Genomic DNA, 18,796 nt, shown 5'->3' with positions numbered 1-18,796 from the left:
CACACTTATATTTAGATTGATCTTTCTAAGGCAGCTATATGGCCCCATTACTGTGGATCTGAACAGCTCACAGCCTTTAATGCTTTTATCCTCCTAGCACCCCTCTGATGAAGGGATGTTCTATTATCCATGCTTTACTGATACAGAACAGAGATAGTAAAGCTCAGACTGGTTCCAGTGGGAATAAAATGCCTGCTTATCTTTATATCTGCACATAAATGGCTTGCCCAAGGTCATTCAAGCAGTCTGTGGCAGAGTGAGTGTCCCTACATTTTGAGTTCCAGGTGAGCCTCCTTTGCCTTAAATAGAGGGTTTTTTTCCTGGAATTCAGAGTTGGGTGTAGGGCACTCATTGGAAAATAGAGCAGATTTGAAAAGCAGAAAAAATATCAGAGTTTAAGTAGCTTTTAACTAAAGAAAGTGTAATGGGGCTGGGGGGCCGGGGAAAGGAAGGGGGAAGCACTATTATTTAAAAACTGGTTATTGTATAAAAGTGCATTTTTCAAAAGTTCCAGCTGTGCTAAAATGGTTATCATGAGAAAATCTGGTGAGGAAGAGGTTTCAAGCTTTTATGATGTCCTGCTGGAAGCTCTCTTTGAGATTTCTCAGCCAGTGGGAAATGAATGGTGGAGTTCAGAAATAAAGTGGTACAATCATCTGGCTAAGCAGCCAGGGTCAGGCTGTTAGAGGAGGCAAATGAGCAGGGGTGTGACAGGAAAGAAAGAGACAAATTTTCAGAAGAGTATAGCACGGGTATGTCGGACACGTAGAACAGAGGTTTTTTATATGGTTCTATTTCAGTGGACACTTAAATGTTCCTAATGAATGCCTTTAGGTACCTAAATCCCAGTGGCATCCAAAACAAACACTACAGGAAGTCTAGGTCTACTTCGAAGCATCACATGCCTCTGGAAGTTTATGCTTCGCTGAGGGGATGAGCAATGACAAGGAAGAACTTGGAGGATATCGGTTTAGGTCACCAGTTCACCTTCTGGTAAGCCATCATAAAAGAAGCTATAGTTGACATTTTACCCATATAATAATATAAATGATGAATGGTCACATTTATGTAAGTTCTAAGTTCCTAAAATGACAAGGTCCAGCTCTCGTCTTGATACAACAAGTTAATACTCTTGACTTTGTAGCAGTATGGATATTTTGTGTACAACCTGAGTAAGTCTGGAGATGATACAAAATTGGGAAGAGCAGTCGGTAGACTAGATGGTTGTGTTACCATTCAGAGGAACATTGACAAGCTGGAGAAATGGAATAACAGGAACCTCATGAAGTTCAACAAAGGAAATGCAAAGATCTGCCCTTGCATTAACAATAACCCCATCCACCAACACTGGTTGAGGGGGGAAAGCAGCTTTTCAATGACAGACATGGGGGTCCTGGTGGACAACAAGCTGACCGTGACCCAGAAACGTGCCCTTGTAGCAAATGCAGGCAATGACATCATGGCATCCAGGGTTGCCTTGGGAAGAGCATTGCCAGTAGACAGAAGGTGGTGATCCTTCTCCCATACTCTGCATGAATGTAACACTACTGGAGTGCTGGGTCCAGTGCTGGGCTCCCCAGTGGAAGAAAGACATGGACTTATGGGAGTGAGTCCAGTGAAGGGCTGCAAAGATGATTAAGGGACTGGAGCATCTTTCATATGAGGAGAGGCTTGATAGAGCTGGGACTGTTCATCCTGAAAAGAAGACTCAGGGGGATTTGTAATTCTGTGAGGGCACAAGGACTCTACTCAGCGTAGCTACAGCTATGGGATAAAACCTGGAAAATGAAAACCTGACACAGAAGAAAAACTTTGAGGAAATTTACTTAACATATGAAGAGAAAAACAGAATTAGGATTAGGCTGGAATTAAAGTGACTTGCTGGGATGCATTGTGTGATTCCTGGTACAACAGTAAGATCTCCTACCATATGGATGGCCAAGTTTATGGTTTTAGTGTCATAACAGAATATGAACTATTATTATTATTATTGTTATTACTACTACTACTAAAACAAAATCCCAATAAACTTTGGGGCAGGAGAGAAATAACAGAAAGATATATCCATTAAAAGCTGTCTGGAGACAAGTCTGTGGTGTTCAGTGGAACTGAATGCCAGAACTCTTGGAGATGCATCTGGGCTTTTTGGCTTTGCAACAACCTTATACTTGTAAAGTTAATCATATTTTTGTGACTAAATCTCATTTATCTCCATGATGCTGAGCTCTACCTTGTCAGCATACTGGCTACATGTTTGAAGGTCTTTTGCTGTGTTCCATCTTGCTGGTTAGAAAAACCTTGGTTTATTGATTTGGTATCTATAACTGAAGTTTTCGGTAGAGGTCATGATGAGTAATGTTCTTTTAGATTTTCAGCACTACAGCTGACCGTTGACAAAATGAGATTTTTCGCTTAGCTCTGACTTGGGCTGAAAACTGTCAGGTCCCCAAACCTGTCCACAAAGGCTTGGAAGACTGCCACATTCTGAACAAACTTTAAATATAATTTAGGGGAAAATCAGTTCCTGCCCTTAATCTACTTAGTAAAACATGACGCAGAATGCACTAATGTCATTATATACAATTATATTGCACAAGTGGACACTAGGGGATGTCTTGAGTTTCTGTCTAGCTACCAGTCCCGCAGGTCTTGAGTGCTATTAATAAGACATAGAAAATTTTAATAGTGAAACAGTTGTCAGGCTTGATATGAAGGTCCAATTCTGACAAAGGACTGAAATGTCTATAGCCAAGGAAGCCTTTAGAATCTTACTGGGAATGAATAAGACTCTTATATAAAGTAATATAACATACTTAACAACAAAATACAGGAGTTCTACCTTCCAAATTTCAGGCAGAGTTTTCCTGGTCTTGTAATGTCTTTGTAGCGTGGAGGGGTAAAGATGAAGAAGGTCCACGCACAGAGCATGCAGAATTGTGGCCTCAGTGCTGCATGTAATATAAATATTCTTTGCAGAATTCAAATGGAAAAGGAATGGAGTGGAAAAAGGGTAGAGAGGATGAAGGCTCACAGTGCTGTTCTTCTTATCGTTAGGAAACAGAGGTGGCTTGGGAGGAGCAAGCTGTAGTCAGCAAAATGATGTCATTAGGCTAAGATGCCACCCCGTGCAGCCACATAGGCAGCATGAATCACTTTACTGGAGGGATCAATGGGAGAAGTTAATATTGCTATCAGTGCAAACAAGTAAAGCTGCCAAATTTTTGCATTGATGAGATATACAAATAGGAACACTGGAATGCTGAGGCCAACTCTTACAGCTACACCAGCCAAACAAAACCCCAATCCTATTAAAAACGCAACACATAGCACAGGTTAACTCCAGCACTATAGCAAGTGATGAATCAGGAATATACTTAGTAGAGCCTACCTGTGACCTTGCCCAAGGTGAGCGATTTGATGGCCTTAAAATCAATCTCAGAAAAGTTGTGTTTGAGTTTGAGAACTTGATCAACCTGGAAGAGGTCAATAAAATTAGTTCATTACAACAGCATGTAGACACCCCTAGATCTCTCTGTACTGCAAACTTCTGGGAACGCTCTCAGCTGCAAATCAGTTAATTCTGCCCCCAAGCGTGATTCAGTTTCTAAAGATAGCAAAGTGAATGTGCTTTGATTTTAGCATGAGAAGCTGAAAGGTACACCAGAACAGTCATATCGAGGGCTTTGAAGAAAATTCCCCTGCAGAAAAGCTTAAAATGTTTGACACTGAAATCCCCCTGCTTCCCAAAATCCATGTCTAGTCACTTCAGCATACACTCAAAGGAGGTCTCTCTAGAAATGTATTGTGAAGAATTAGTTCTGCATAGAAGAAAACCACAGTGCAGCAGACAGAAGACTGGTACTTGAGGGAAACCCTGACTTTTAGCATAAGCCTCCTGCCTAGATAATCAGGGCTGCTCACCCTAGTCGTGCACTAACTGCGTTATCATTTTACCACCCAGACATGGAAACTGTAGAGGAAAGAAAAACTGTGGTGCTTCCTGTGTTTCTGCCTCCTTCTCACCCTATTCCTCAACACATGGCTTCTCTGTAGACTCTGCCACCCTTCCCTGTTAAATGACTGCCACTCAGATCAAACCAATTTGCTTTGTAACATGAACTTCTGTCCTTAGCCTCAGAAGGAAAGCGGAAGGAGCAGTAAGATGGTTCTCTTCTCCCTGCCTTGGAAAAACAGGCAATGCAGGAAAACAAGGTAGAGGAGGATTCTTGTCCCTCATGAGGTTTGTCACATTCAGCGTGGCTTCAAGCAAAGGGACAGGGCATCGTCATGCATATAGTGGCTGCACTCAGTGTGTGCTCCCTCAGCTTTTCTTTTTCTGTCAGAGGATAAGGCAGCTGGGGACACATTCTGCTTGGGGCTCATATCCTAAACGAAATTACATTCCCAGGTACTCATTCTGCTGTTTTTCTCCCTTTGGCAGCTTTTCAGTGATCTGTACTGTGTGCTTCCTCTGGGACTACAGGTCGCACAGACATCCCTAAGCCCCAAAACCACTCCAGTGGTCCAGATGAGCTTCTGGCCGAAAGTGTTTTCTAATCCACAGATTGTCATAGACAAAGGAAGGATCACTCAGCAGTAAACACCACGGTTGGGCACTCTTTGAAGCAGGATCTGGATGGAGCTTTGGTCTAACCTACAGGGCTGCTCTGCTGCTGGACCAGTGTTGGTTGCGCCAAATCAATGTGAAACCTTTGCCTCCTGGCAATCATGCATTGAAATCAGTGGGTCTGTTTGTGGCATGAAGTATTATTTAACACTCAACATAAGTCGTGGCATACCTGAATGATGAGCTCTCTGCCTTCTCTGTTAATCTTCACACGGTGCAGCTCTCGGTTGGCAAAATTTCCAGAGTCAATGGTGAAAATGAGGAGCCCATCCTTACTCAGCTTGTATCGGACCTGTAAACTTCCTTAAAAGCAGAGCAAAATTCTCTGTATAAAACCTGTGTCAATAATGAGACACTTCTCAATATCTTTACACAACATAGAACTCATTTTCTTTTTATTACAGTGGAGTAATAAGTTTAAAAAGTCAAGAGAGAGGTTGAAGAGAAATGAAGGAGTTCAAACCGTAATGAAAAGTGTGAAAAAAAAATAATGCACCGGAAGAGTTTTCCTTCCTACTAGCTAACAGCCTCTGCTGCGGAGAAACACAACTTAATTGAGTAAGTAAGTATATCAAAGGAGAGCGTGTCTGTCTGCAGGTCAGGCATTTAGCTCTGCCGCAAAAGCTGATTTACATCAGTCTGTTAAGGACCGCTTCCACCAGAGGGCATGCAGGTCTTGCACTGTTCTATTAAACTAATATTGGTGGATTTAACTATTCCTTTTCATCAAGATTTAACAGGCAATGCAGAAGACAGTGACAACTGTGAGAATTATAACTTCATTTCGAACATTTAAAGGCCCAGACTCATTACAATTTATACGCAATACAAGAAAAGATATGTTGTAAATGATTATACAGAAGAAATATTTTTACTTTGGTGTTCTAACGTATGTGAAGTAATAAACATTATTCATATAAAAATGGATGCCAAACATCTCTTTCAGTCTTTATATCAATAAAAGCATTGTGACTTCTGATGAATAACAGTACCATAACAAATCAAAATCCACAAGAAAACAAGGAAGCCAATATGAATTTTAATCTTTCCACAAATGACTACTGGGGAAAAAAAAATTGTATACACACACACACATATATATATAATTTAAAAGGAAAAGAACCTATTCTGGTAAAATCCTTTCAAGCTTACCTTTCTGGGAATTAAGTAGCAGGAAGAAAAAAATTCTCTGAACTTTTTATGCATCAGCAACCAAAATACATGGAACAACGGTAGTACCATAGTTAAAAAGCTTTTCTGGGAGTACTTTGTTACTGTCTCCAAGGAGAAAATGAACGCTGACAGCACCACAACCCTGAGCAAAGGGTCTTTCATTTATTCCCTGTTCTGAAAATCATCATAAAACCCCCTCCTATCTTCTTCCATTTCAGTGCTTCTGTTAGCAGAAGTTCCAAATATCCTTCGATTTTGCAGAAGGCTACAGGTAAACGCTACCTATGCTGAATGATAGAGAGTGCCTGACTGTTTGTCACTGAAGGATGTGCTCACACTGTTTTAGCTCTGTGACCAGTTTCAGTGTTTGCAGAGGCAATGCTTGCGTGCTGCCCTGGTTTGAGGTAAAACAAACCCAGTTTTCTGTTTTGTAATTTTACTTTTTAGCTGGGCCTCTTCTAACTGACTAAACTCTGAAATTAACAGCATATTGATCAGAAACTGTTCACTCTCAAGAGTGATAAGACCTGATTATACCAAGGAACGGTATGCACAGAGGCTCTTGCTTATGCTTATTGCTATAACAACCAAGGTCAGCTAACTTCGCTATTTGCCCCATTAAAGGGTCAGAAGCGGGGAAGCGTAGAGGGGTCCCACCCGCAGGGAGGAGCAGGTGGGACAGGTGACCCAAAACTGGACCAACAGGGTATTCCATCCCATCCGCATCACGCTCAGTATAAAAGCTAAGAGATAATGGGGCAAGGGTCTCACTCTCTTTCTTCAATGGCCGACGTCCGAGGAGGACCCTGTCTGTTCATCTGCCTTTGATCCTGATCTGAGCATTCCTGACTCCAGATCCGGAGTTCAGCTCCTCTCCATTGCTGACTCCAGTCTGGGACTTTCCCTGTGTCTGCTGGTGACGCGATCGTCATCCTGGGAGCTGGATATGGTTTTGTAAATATTGTATACTTTTTAGTATTATTCTATTATTATTTACTGTTTCCTTATTTATTATTATTTTCATTAAAGTAGTTTAGTTCTTTTTCTAAACCCGTAAATCTCCTTATCTCTTCCTCTCCTCTCTTTGGAGAGAGGGAGGGGAGGGCCATCCGTCGTTCTGATTGGCCAATCTGGCCAAAACCACGACACGGGCACATCGCGATGCAGCACCATGTCAGAGGAGCTCACGGTACACTGGCACGAGCTCCCGCACATGCACCGCCGCATCATTCAGAGGCACCTCTGACCCCAGAAGCAGTCTGGCTGTTCAATGAGGTGAACGAGGAGCCCTGCTCCGCTCCTGTATTCGACCGTAATAACGCTGCAAGACTGCTTGCAGGCCTGGAGTTAGTGAGAGAGGACGTGGGGCAGTTCTCCCTCCCTACACAGCGCGGACATACCTGCTCCCTTCACAGCTTCTCCCTCAGTGAGGTCAGCTCTGTTGTCCTACAAGCTACTGTAAACCCACTTTATAAAGAGCTTAAAACGATGAATAAATTTCCTGCAGAGGGGGAATTTTTCCACCTCTCCACAACTTACAGTGAAGTTGGTAGTCCTTCCAGACTGGACCCAGCACCCAGTTAAGATCTTCCCTCCTCCTTTTCCCTCACCAGGATGTTTGGCTGCTCAGACTCGCAAAAGCCGCACTTTTTGTAACCTTCAGTATAACCCAGAGGAGCACTACTGCCTTCTCAGCTTTGGAGGCTAGAAACAAAGCCTCCAAAAATGAGAGGGAAAATGAGAATGAACTACTAGGATGAAGGCTTTTTAGGTGATTGAGAGGGCTGCTGGATCAGGTGAGCTTTTAAAGTGTAAATACAAAAAAAGGAGATAAAAGGCATTTACTTTCTCACACATAATCATGGATGTTAGAGGGGAATTTGTGAAGAGATCACGGTCAGTAACAACTGCTAATTTATTCAGTGGGATATTATAGGGCCTGATTTAGTTACCCTGAATCATACTGTAAAGCTCCCATTGCACAGCCAGGACAAGGAGCTACTCTCTATCACTGTTAATGTCACACTTAAAGGTCCAAACTTAAATCACAGTCCCATTTTCTGGTACTGAATGAAAGATGCATCAACAGGGAATAACAGTGTAAACACAACCACTTTACTCTAGGAAGACATGAGAAAGGAAGCCCAAGTGCAAGGAAGTTAAGGGACCTTCTTCAGGCTCGTTAGGGCAGTGGGAGAGTCGATCAAAAATGGGAAGGTTGCCTGACGCTGCACACCACAGCTGAGATGACCACACAGAATAAGCTGAAACTAAGATGTGATAGTGTAACAGATCGGTCCAAACTAAAAATCCTGGCCCAGCAGAAGTACTTTATAGACTGCCTCTTACCTGGAACCTTTGAAAGGCGTGTAATGTGAAAAATGGAACGGGGCCTAGATTTGGTCTGGGACCTTGTACTAGTTGCTTAGTTTGTAAAGGGGGGAAAAACTTCTCTGCTCTTTTCCAATGCTATGAACGCACCAGTATATAAAATATAAATGGTACGACTATATCCAGGTGGTCAACATAGCAGCCATCACGTTTGTGTTCAAAGACAGCCAACAAGATATGCACTCTATCTAGGCTCTCAGCTGCTGCAAACAGGGATTTACCCATTCACTTCATCAGAGAAGCACTGCTTTTAAACCAGAAGCCATCTGTTCCATTTGTTGGGAGACAATGGAGGAGGTTCTTGACATCCATTAATAACAGATCTTGCTTTCTGTAGTGGTAAAATTTTACCTTAAATCATTCAAAGAGATCCGTGAATAGCATCTTATTTTATCAAATTGCTTTGAATTCCAATGGCAACTTTTTTTGGATGGCTGCTCTTCAAAACCATTGAATTCAAGTTGGCATTTTGCCTGGGGTCAAATTTGCATTAATATAAACCAGAAGTACATGGGCTCATCTCTTCAGAGGTGTTTTGCAATTTACACCGGTGTAGCTTAGAGCTGATTTTGGCTTGCATTCAGTACCAAAACTTCCTTTTTCAGAGTCAGAATAATTTGTCTAGCAGATTACATTGCCATTTTGCTACGTGACAGGTAAAATGAATGGATTATTAATTAGGATTATTATTAAGAATTTTTTTGTGTCCTCTGAATTTTGATTATCTGGTCCGCTGACTTTGTCCATCACATCATCCCAGTGTCACTAACTGCAAATAAAAATCTGTGCACAAACCAGCTCTATTCTCCCTATTCTCCCTTCTCTCTCTATTTTGCATCATTTTTACCTCACAATAGGGATTCACACTAATCATGAGAAGTGTAATTTCTGGCAGTCTTTTTGCAGTCATGCCTGTCATCCTCTTTTTAGCTCCCCATGTCTGAGCGTGCACACCTGGAGTGCCATAATGCTCAAGCAATGCACTGCCTGTTGTGTTTTCTTCCTTCTCTAATGTACGTGGAATTGCTGGAGGCAATTTCTATTAAGTCCATAAAACAGGGAGGGAAGGAAAGAGAGAGGTATCATGTTTTTGGCCTTGGACTGGGAAATTTTACTGGGCATATTACCCTAGCAGTGTTAGGTAAGAGTAGATTCACACTTGATTATTATAGTCATCCTTTTCAGCTTCAAATTGTGCAGACTGCAGATCAGCATGGAGATATGCTGTGCTACCTCCAGAACAGCCCAGGAGGGAAGCAGGCATAGTTTATCCACGCTGTTACCGAGCACCACGTGGCCTCTTTTTGCCACTTCTGGAGGAAGTGGGTCCACATGGGCTGCCATGTTACTGTGATAAGACCACTAGCAGTATCAAAACTCGTTTGCTACACATCACTGTGGTCTTCAACCTGTAATCTGCAGCAGTATAATCCACGACTGTAGGGCTGAATGACATCCGTCTACTGATATCAAACAGCTACAGCGCCATTTTAACAGGATTCTTGGGGGCCCCCTATGCAGAAGGAAGTTCTGGGAAATAGAGACCACAGGGCAGTATTTATGCCCCAGTGACCAGGTTGGGGATGACTTTTCTGAAACAAAACACCCCCAGGACACTCTTTCAGTGGTGATGAAGGCCAGGGTTTTAGTACTCGTTAGCAGTACACTAATGATCAGTGTCAGCATAACCAACCCCCAGGCAGCTACAGGAATAGCATGGTGCCTTCACACCACTTCTATCTTTTTGCTGAGGACAAGAAAGACGCAGTAACAGCTCTTAAGTCTAGTGGTAATAAGGACATTAAACTGGTGGATTTCGAAGTGTTCAGCCTCAAGCAGAAAAAAATATTCCCAAACTATACAGTGTGAAGAAATACCTTGGCCATGATGTTACCTATTCTATGTACAAAACCTTTTCTGATTGAACATGTCAACAGGAGAGTTGTCCTTTTTCCTGTGTCTACAGCAGTGCCAGGAACATTTAGTGGCTTTGTGGCCTATGCCCACTAACTTTACATTCATTCTGGACTGCCAAAACTTGTGTTGAAAAGCAAATAGTAATTTTTAAATAATCAGCTGGAAAAGGGAGCATGGGAAAATGTTACAGGGAGCATTCTAGCTCAGGAGAAGACTTCCTGGCTTGAAATACCTCACCCAGTGCTAGATATTCGGCAAAAAGATTAAAGTAGCTCTGCAGAAAACAAAAGAATGGATATTCGGAACTTGGTCTATAAAGCCATAATTCATAAGAAAGGATCTTATCACACATGTAACTAGGACCACAGGTCTTGTGTCATTTAGTCTTGGAAGAGCCAAACGGCAAGGAAGGGAATTACATACCCTTGGAGTCTGACACTTCTCTGCAGGACCTTCATTTACAGAAACTGGTTTTAAATGAGCCCAGATTGAACCCAACATCTCCGCCAACTTCAATAGCACTTTTTAATGACAAACTGGCTGGGGCAGCTGGCAAGACATCTTGCACCTCTCGGAGAAGGTGAAGTTAGTTCAGGGAGCATATGTGGGTGGCACACGTAAAACGTAAAACTTTATCACCATCGTGCAACATCAGGAAAAAATCATGTAAATCAGGGCAGATGACAACTCTGATTCGGGAGAAATGTGTATGTATAAAATAAAAAAACCACTACATTAGGAAAAGGGCCTTGGAATACCCCTGCATGTCCCACTGCTTCAGAGGCACCCAGAAACAAAGGTATTTAGGACCAACAGAACCTCTTACAGCTGCCTCAAACCAGCAGCCACCCTCACCAGGCTGTAAGATGTCAACTACACCACCACATCCACCCTCAGTGCTCACCTGAGCTATAGCTAAAAGAGAACAAAATTAAGGAAGGCACCAATTAAACAAAGGGTGGAACAGATCAGTGAGGCTATTGATGTTGCTACTAATAAAAAAGTAGTATTCATCCCAGATAGCCATTTGCAGCTTGTAAGGTGGAAATGTTTGTTCATTCCTGATTGCACAACAGCGCATGATGGTTCTCAGCTGTCTCTACTGTAAAATATATCTCTCTGGCAACTTGCACAGCTTCAGCGTGACAGTCTCCCTCTTCATAGCCTAGATATTTAAAAATGAACCACCGTTTTCTTGGTTAGGAGCAGCTGGCTAAGAAACCTGCTCCTTAATTAGCAGCTTCTCCTCAGGGATATTTACTCGGTAAATTTACTCTTCAGTGGAAGTGCTGCTGTTCGAAAGAACAGGGCCCATCTCTTCAGCATCTAGCGTTTAACTAAGAAAGTACTTGTACATTTTTAGGAGGTGATTCTTGCTATTTGTTTCTCGTGGAGAAAACAAAGAGGCAAAACTGTTGCACATGTTTCTTGATATGACTACTCAGCTATTGCATTTGCTTAGATGACACTGTTTCACAGGGTTTAAAAAAAAAATTCACCCCCCAATTTTTTGTAATCTCTGATAGTGGTAAAAAACCCCATGTGCTTATTTGAATGCCTGCCACTCAATGCTTGAGACATTCAGGACTTAAGGGTCATATTCAGGCCATCCTATATTAAAAAAGAAACACTTTCAGGTTGCATTTCTTCAACTTAGGAAAAAACACATCCCCAAAAGCCCCTAAAGGAGCCTATCTGGAAGCCTACGACCTTTCTATGATTGTATGATTCTGTGACCTCAGTTCACTTTGCAATCCTGCAAGGCAGCTGCAGCCAGATTGAGAATGTCACTTTAAACATCAACAAATGCAGCTAGTTCCCCCGCATGACTGACAAATGCGTTTAACCTTCCTAGACATCTCATTCCCACCAGTCGCCAGTTGGCTTAACACAGGCTGACCAGCAATTAAAAAGGAACTGGCAGATGCTTCTTGCTCCAAAGCTACAAAATATTGCAAGTCTAAAAGATGACCCAGAGGACCACAGTCATAGAGCTCATCATGCACATACTGAGTGGCTTGAACGGAAAGCTTTTCCCACTGATTTTAAGGGGAACAAAACAGCCCTTGTCCGTGTCGATGTGGCTGGGCCTAAAATGGGAACAAGGCTAACACACGGATGTGGGATAATACTAAACACCGTCTCCCCAGTTCAGCTCCTGGGCAAGCATGCACAGTGGTGCGTATTTATGTAGCCTGGAGGCGATGGACAGAGCACTGCCACAATTTGGGATCTACCAGCTTGATGACTGATGACAAATCGTCTTCCTTCTTTGTGTCACAGCTTATACGTTGGTGAAATAGATGAATGTTAACATCCTTTGGAAAATGACATGAAACCTCTGGGTGAGCAGCAATTAAAAAAAATACTATTAGTCATTATCATTATCTTTCCATTCTTGGATACTTCTCTGTGGTGAAGGAACTGGTCGCTGTTTCTTTTACAAAGTGATGCTACATTAATTATCTTCTTTCCCAGAAGGTGACTGAAACTAAAGATGAAGAAAAGAGCTGAGGGCATCAGATGAACTTAAATCTCCCTAATTACTGAATTACCTGCTTTCTGATGGTGAGATTTATTGTGGTAAATTTTAACCTACACCTTTTCTACACGTTCTGTGGAATTTTCAAAGACACTTTAAGACCCTTCAGTAACAAAAGCTATCTGTATGATACTACTGGATCTGATACTCAGATCTTTCCTCCTGTCTTTAAATACACACTGGATGCCATTAGTCTTCTCATGGGCAGACATTCAGTAGGCTCTATGGTTTACTCATCTTTGCATGTAGAAGAATCTTGCCAGGCTTTTATCTTACACTGTACTTTTCATTTAAGACTAGTGTAGCAGCCAGGCTGCCAGGCAGAGCTTTTATTCTTTACCCAGTGAATGAAATAAAAAAAGTATCATCCTATGAATTTTATTCCAAAAGTTCAACCTGGCTTTGCAAATTATGCATCATCACTAACTCTGTGTGAACAGCTCTCAGGCAAAAAAAAAGACTGAGATCCTCTTTTGTGGTACCCTGAGGAATTCATACCAACCTGCCCTCATCGAGATCCTGGCTCATACTTTCCATTCTTTTCCTAGTATCTTTCAACCATTCATGTTTCAGTTTTGGCAGTACAGATACCTGTTCAAGCAAGGACTTGTTTCACTCTGGCCTAACAAGTAAGCATAATGTTCAGCAGTGAGAACACGGAAACAAGGTGGTCTGAACAGAAAAAAAAAAAAAAAAAAGAAAGAAACAATCAATTTGAGCACTACATGATGTCTGTGGAGCAGGAGCGACAGCAATAATCTTTTAAATAAAATTAAAGGAATATAATCATATGCCTCTTTTCTCAAACCTCCTTTTCATTCTTAACTCATAATAAAGCACAGAACTTTGTGGATTAATGGCTTTCTGAGGTTAATGATCCTTGTTTGTGTTGAGCTCTATAGATACTGCCTGGCTGGTCACAAATCCCTGGGAAATGTTCTGCTCCTTTGACCAGTAAGTCCATCTAAGCACCGTCTATTTCGTAGGCTATGCCAGCCCCTGTGACTGGAGAAGCTGGATCTTTTAATAAGTGCCCTTCTCCTGATTATAGCAAACTCTCAAGGGAAATATTTGAGTTTCATAACAAGCCACAACCATTGACATACAAAGAACTGGCTTGTGTTCTTAAGAAGAAGGATGAAACATTTACTTAGTAACAATCCCAGCACAAGAACAATACAATGGTAGCATCACGATGACTTTTCTGTAGCAAAATACATGCTTATACACATATACTTTCACTACCTTCAAATGCATACTTCTGCAATCTTTCACAGAATCATAGAACAGTTAAGGTTGGAGGGGACCTCTGGAGGTCATGTTGTCCAACCCTCCCAGGTCAAGCAGGGACACTTAGAGCTGGTTGGCCAGGGCCACGTCCAGATGGCTTTTGAATATCTCCAAGGATGGAGACTCCACAATTCTCTAGGCAAGATGTGTCAGTGCTCAGTCACCTTCACAGTAAAAAAGTTTCCTGATGTTCAATGAAACCTCGTGTGTTTCAGTTTGTGCCCGTTGCCTCTTGAGTAGCCTTGCAATGACATCTGCCAGCTCTCTCAGCACTCATGGGTGCACCCACCAGGCCCCATGGATTTATGTATGCCCAGTTTGCTTAAGCATTCTGTGATCTGATCCTCTTCTACCAACTGTACATCTTTCTTGCTCCAGATTTTTCCCCTGATCTCGACCGCAGATTCCTGAAGGCCAGTCTTGCTCGTAAAGACTAATACATGAACACCTAATTTCATCAGGCAAGAAGGATGAAGTCACCTTTTCATTATCCAGCCAGCATAACTGATATGTTACAGGAAAAATTAACATGCTAATAAGGGATACTACAAGCAAGACAGAGAAGGAAGTTTGCGAAGACCCAGGCTGGCTCTTCCAAGTATTATTAGCTTGGGCTCTGTGTTGTGTGGAAACAGCTACACTGCTCCAAAGCAGCACTTGAGCCAATGGTTCTGCTGAACTGCAGCTCTTACTACACAGCATTCGACGTCCACACACAGGTAATTAACAATTTAAGAATAACTGAAAAATGCCTGCTATCAATCCATAGGGCTAATCCCTATGGATTAGCGAAATTCCAGAATTATTGAAGATAATAAACACATATAAATAAAGATCCTAATTTCAGAATTATTGAAGAACATTTAAATGCAGCATCCATTTAAACATAGGAGCTTGTGACCCTCTGTCCTTCCTCCCCCCCCCTTTCAGGACAGCTCCACAGAAATCCAACACTAAAAATGAGTTTTCAACTGCAAAATACAAACTAGAACTTCAGTATTCTAGGAGATAAACACCTCCTCCAAGCAAATGGGAACGTATGTTTTCTTGCTAGCTGATTATCTGCAGCCAGTGGTCTGGTGCTTTATGCCAGATACCAGTAAGTTCAAAGTCAGTGTGTATATATGCAGAGCACAGATCAATTATTAACTGCATGCTCAGCCTTTCCTGCTCAATGTAATCCAATTACAGTTCCCTTGTTTTTCCCTTGCGGGTCTCCAGAACATCTCTTGACCCTTCAGTACGGCAAAATGATCTTCATGAGTACAAACACGTCCATGAATTCAGCTAATGAGACAGATCTTTCAGTTCTCTCCTGCTGGAAAGCAGATAAAGAAATCTGCCAGCGTCCTTGGCTGAATGTTGTGGCTGCTTCTCCTTTCAAGTTAGTTTTGCACACTTAGAGATTTAGAGTGCCATATGCTAAAAAAAAATAAAAATAAACTGTTTTCTGGCACTAAGTCCACCTCTTCCCTCAAAGACTTTTTAGTGCTGGATTTGAAGTGAAAACTAATCAGCGTTCCTATTTTCTGTGAAGCATGCTTACAGTAGGGAATCATCAAAGGAATCATCGATGTTTCTAACCACAGAAGTTTCTCTACTTACATAAAGAAACTGATTGGGAGATCTCCGGCCACCCCGGCCCTTTCTACCCATGGTGCCACAGCCAGCCTCCCATTTACAGGCAGCTGGGAAAAATTTCTTTTACATTCACCATTCCCAATCAAACTCTCACTGGCCCCTCACTCAGTAAATAACATAAGATTTTAGGGCCAACTACAACAATTGCTTAAAATTATATTTAGAAGATATATAGTCCTATCTGCCCTATGAAATCATTCAATGGCTGTGAATCAGAGCTACACCGAGAACAATTCTCAGTCACTCACAGACAGTTGCTCAAAAACTAGTCTCCTCAAAAGCTGTCTCCCACACTTCCCAACACAACTCACTTTCCTACTCCTGATCTGTTAAAAACATCTATACCTGAACCTTGGCACCATTTTCCACTTCAGTCCCATAAACTGTGAAGGTTGTTCAATGGGTGCTGAAAGTTGTAAGCCAGAAGGTGTTCCCGAAAGATAATATTATTGCACTAGCAATAGCATATCCTAGAGGGTCTTTTCTGCAGCAAGTAGTCATGTTCTGTGGTACTCGCATCCCAAAACTAAAGCCCACAGGTGGTAAAGCAAAAGAACCATCAAAATCAGCCCCCAAACCCACCCCAGTGTTTCGGGAAGTCCCGTTTTTCCTGATTATTTTAGCTTTGCCCCATTGAACTCCAGAGAGCACAGCATGCACAGAATCAAAAGATTCTTTGCCTCAAAGAGTGAACTAGATTTTCTTTTGCCTTTCTTTACCACTGAGTGACAAAAGCTTTGTTTTTGCTTGAGAGAAGTTGTTGGAGATGCAGCTCAACAGACTTGCAAGGCAAAAACAACGAGGAAAATTTACATGCCTTCAACAGAAAGATGCTTCTGACTTGGAGACCGGAGGAGATTACAGCAGCTTTCTAGTTTATTACAAAGAAAAAAATCAGTAGCTTCTTACTGATGACATTTACCTCTTTTTTGCAGAGTGTTAATTCAGCTCACCTCTGTTGCAGGTTTTGACTTCTTTTCCTATTTACTTCAAATATCAGCTGATTTCAAGACCTTATAGGACAGGGCAGTGGAGTTGATCTAGGTCCCGCTACTATATTCTGAGTATCAGAGACCTAACAGAAGAATTACTCAAGCTGTTTTCAGTTGTACTTTTGTTTTTAACTGTGCTTTTTCCTTGTCTTTAATCTTTCCTATGCAATTTCACAGTCTTGCTTTCCAAAAGAAATTGAGAACAGAGCTCACTGTGACGGTAACAGGTACTGGATAGAAACAAAGAAAAACAAGGACTCAAATTGTTTAGTTTCTTAGGAGATCAGATAATAAATATAGATAAATTTTCAATCACTCTAGGATAGTTTGAGATTCTATCTCTTTTCTTTGATGCTGGCTATCTGCTCTTTTTCTAGATTAGGAATCATATTGTTTCCATGGAGAAAGCCAAGAGCGCTGAGAATCAAAATACTTGGGAAAACATTTTCTAGACAATATACTTCATCATATTCATATCACATTTGATTACTTGCAGGGGAGAAGGTAGAATGAAGAAAGGAGAAGCACTACCACTTTCTTAATATTTTTCTCTCTCATCAATCATTGGGGAGGAGAGGAGAATGCTAAGTTATTGCATACAATTTGCAAAGGCACATGTATGATTTAGAAGCGTAAGTATTAACTAATGGCGGAAAGAATCCTTAAATCATCTTTAAAAACATCAACTTTCAAAAACTTAGCCATAAGCTGCCAGGACACGAGCCATTTAACCAGAGGTAAGGATAACCTTGTGATATAGATAAGTTCTTTGAGTGGGAACTGTTTCTAGAAATATTAGCTGCTAGCACTACTGAGCATCTCATTTTATAGAAGGAGGTCATCTGCACAGGTCTAGAATTGTAGCTTCTACATTGACATATGGTGGTACTGAACATCTGTCATAACTTTACCTCCTTCATGAACCACCTGTCCTCTAAGGCTCCAAGCACTGGAAGGGTTTTCTGTGCGGGCAGCGTTGCTCTGGGTCAGTGAAGCTGTGAGTGGGCACGAGGAGATTTTATTTGCTTTCCTAGACCTGACATGGCTTGTTGGGTAACTCTAAATGAATCATTTTACCACCACAATTCTAGTGTTTCAATCAATATGCACTGTATCTTGTAATGATATGATCTCCATTACAGATTAACAGTGCAAATGTTGGGGTTAAATGTGATTATTTATTAACTTTTACAGGACACATTTCACACCTGACTGGATTAGACCATAGCTGCCTATATAAGTTCAGTTTCATATAAGCCACTTTTAATATAGTCTAACTATGAATAAACCTTGCAGACACTTTCACTTCTTTTATGTTAAATATTTAACATGGGAAGTCTGAATTACCAGAAGCATTTTTCTCATTGTCACTTTTATTAAGTAATAATTTGCCTAGTTATTTTGTGGATAATAGAGAAGAGGAATAACAGGGTACATGAGTAGTAGCTTGAAAAAATACTTACAAAAAGTGAAGTATTCAAGTATACTTAGAGTGTTCCAATCTAGTTTCTTAACAAGTGGAAGGGTCTTGGGACTACGGCAAAGAATATTATCGCTCATCTCTTAAGTGAGAATGCCCATTCCCGTTTCACCAGAAGCCTAACCTTTATTTAACCAATCAGTTATCCAGCAGGGACCTGCTTAGGTCCTGCTATACAATGTCAGACTCAGCAAGATTCCTTGAAAATGAGCCAATAAGAGAGAAAGAATCGTGCTTACTTTTAATGCTACAAAGGACATTATTATTCATAGTCCAGTAACTTTATGGCAAGCATAAACCTCTTGGAGGAGGAAAGAGTAACATATCTGAACATTATTTTCATTGGAATAATTTCAATTCCAACAAGACTAAAAAATAAGAGGATATGAGATTTAAAAAATGATTACATTTGGGACAAAGGGCAGAGAATATACATGACTGAAATGACTGTCTTCAAAGAGCAACACAGAGCATGCACAGAGTAACCCTGAAAGAGACTTTGAGGAGTTAACCAAGGTCAGCTAGTTGTCTTAATAATTCTTTGCATATAGCGCTACATTTTGTAGTCCAGAGTTTTGGAGCCTGACATCTCACCAACCCTCTAAACTACTGTTATCTTCATTTTACAAGTGAGTAGAGAGAGATACAGATCAGAGAAAAGCACCATTGTTTAAGTTACCTGCGTGTGCTGAGAGCCACTCCACCTAATTTCCAGAAGTACTGAGAGTCCCTATCTCCATCTG

General features: G+C 41.3%; 1 protein-coding gene across 3 annotated transcripts in view; it reads right to left on the bottom strand.

The window, feature by feature from the left end:
* CNTNAP5 (contactin associated protein family member 5) overlaps positions 1-18,796 on the bottom strand; it is a 300,020-nt gene that overhangs the window by 16,432 nt on the left and 264,792 nt on the right. For all 3 annotated transcript variants that reach the window (XM_054210191.1, XM_054210194.1, XM_054210193.1), the window contains 2 exons: positions 4,800-4,930; positions 3,389-3,473 (listed from right to left, as the gene is read on the bottom strand). In XM_054210191.1, the coding sequence (XP_054066166.1) occupies positions 3,389-3,473; positions 4,800-4,930 (216 nt within the window). The remainder of the gene's footprint in view (positions 1-3,388; positions 3,474-4,799; positions 4,931-18,796) is intronic.

Source organism: Rissa tridactyla, chromosome 7 (genome assembly GCF_028500815.1).
Source record: "Rissa tridactyla isolate bRisTri1 chromosome 7, bRisTri1.patW.cur.20221130, whole genome shotgun sequence".
Taxonomy (NCBI): domain Eukaryota; kingdom Metazoa; phylum Chordata; class Aves; order Charadriiformes; family Laridae; genus Rissa; species Rissa tridactyla.
The sequence above is the reverse complement of the archived record's forward strand: the minus strand, read 5'-3'. Positions and strand labels throughout refer to the sequence as shown.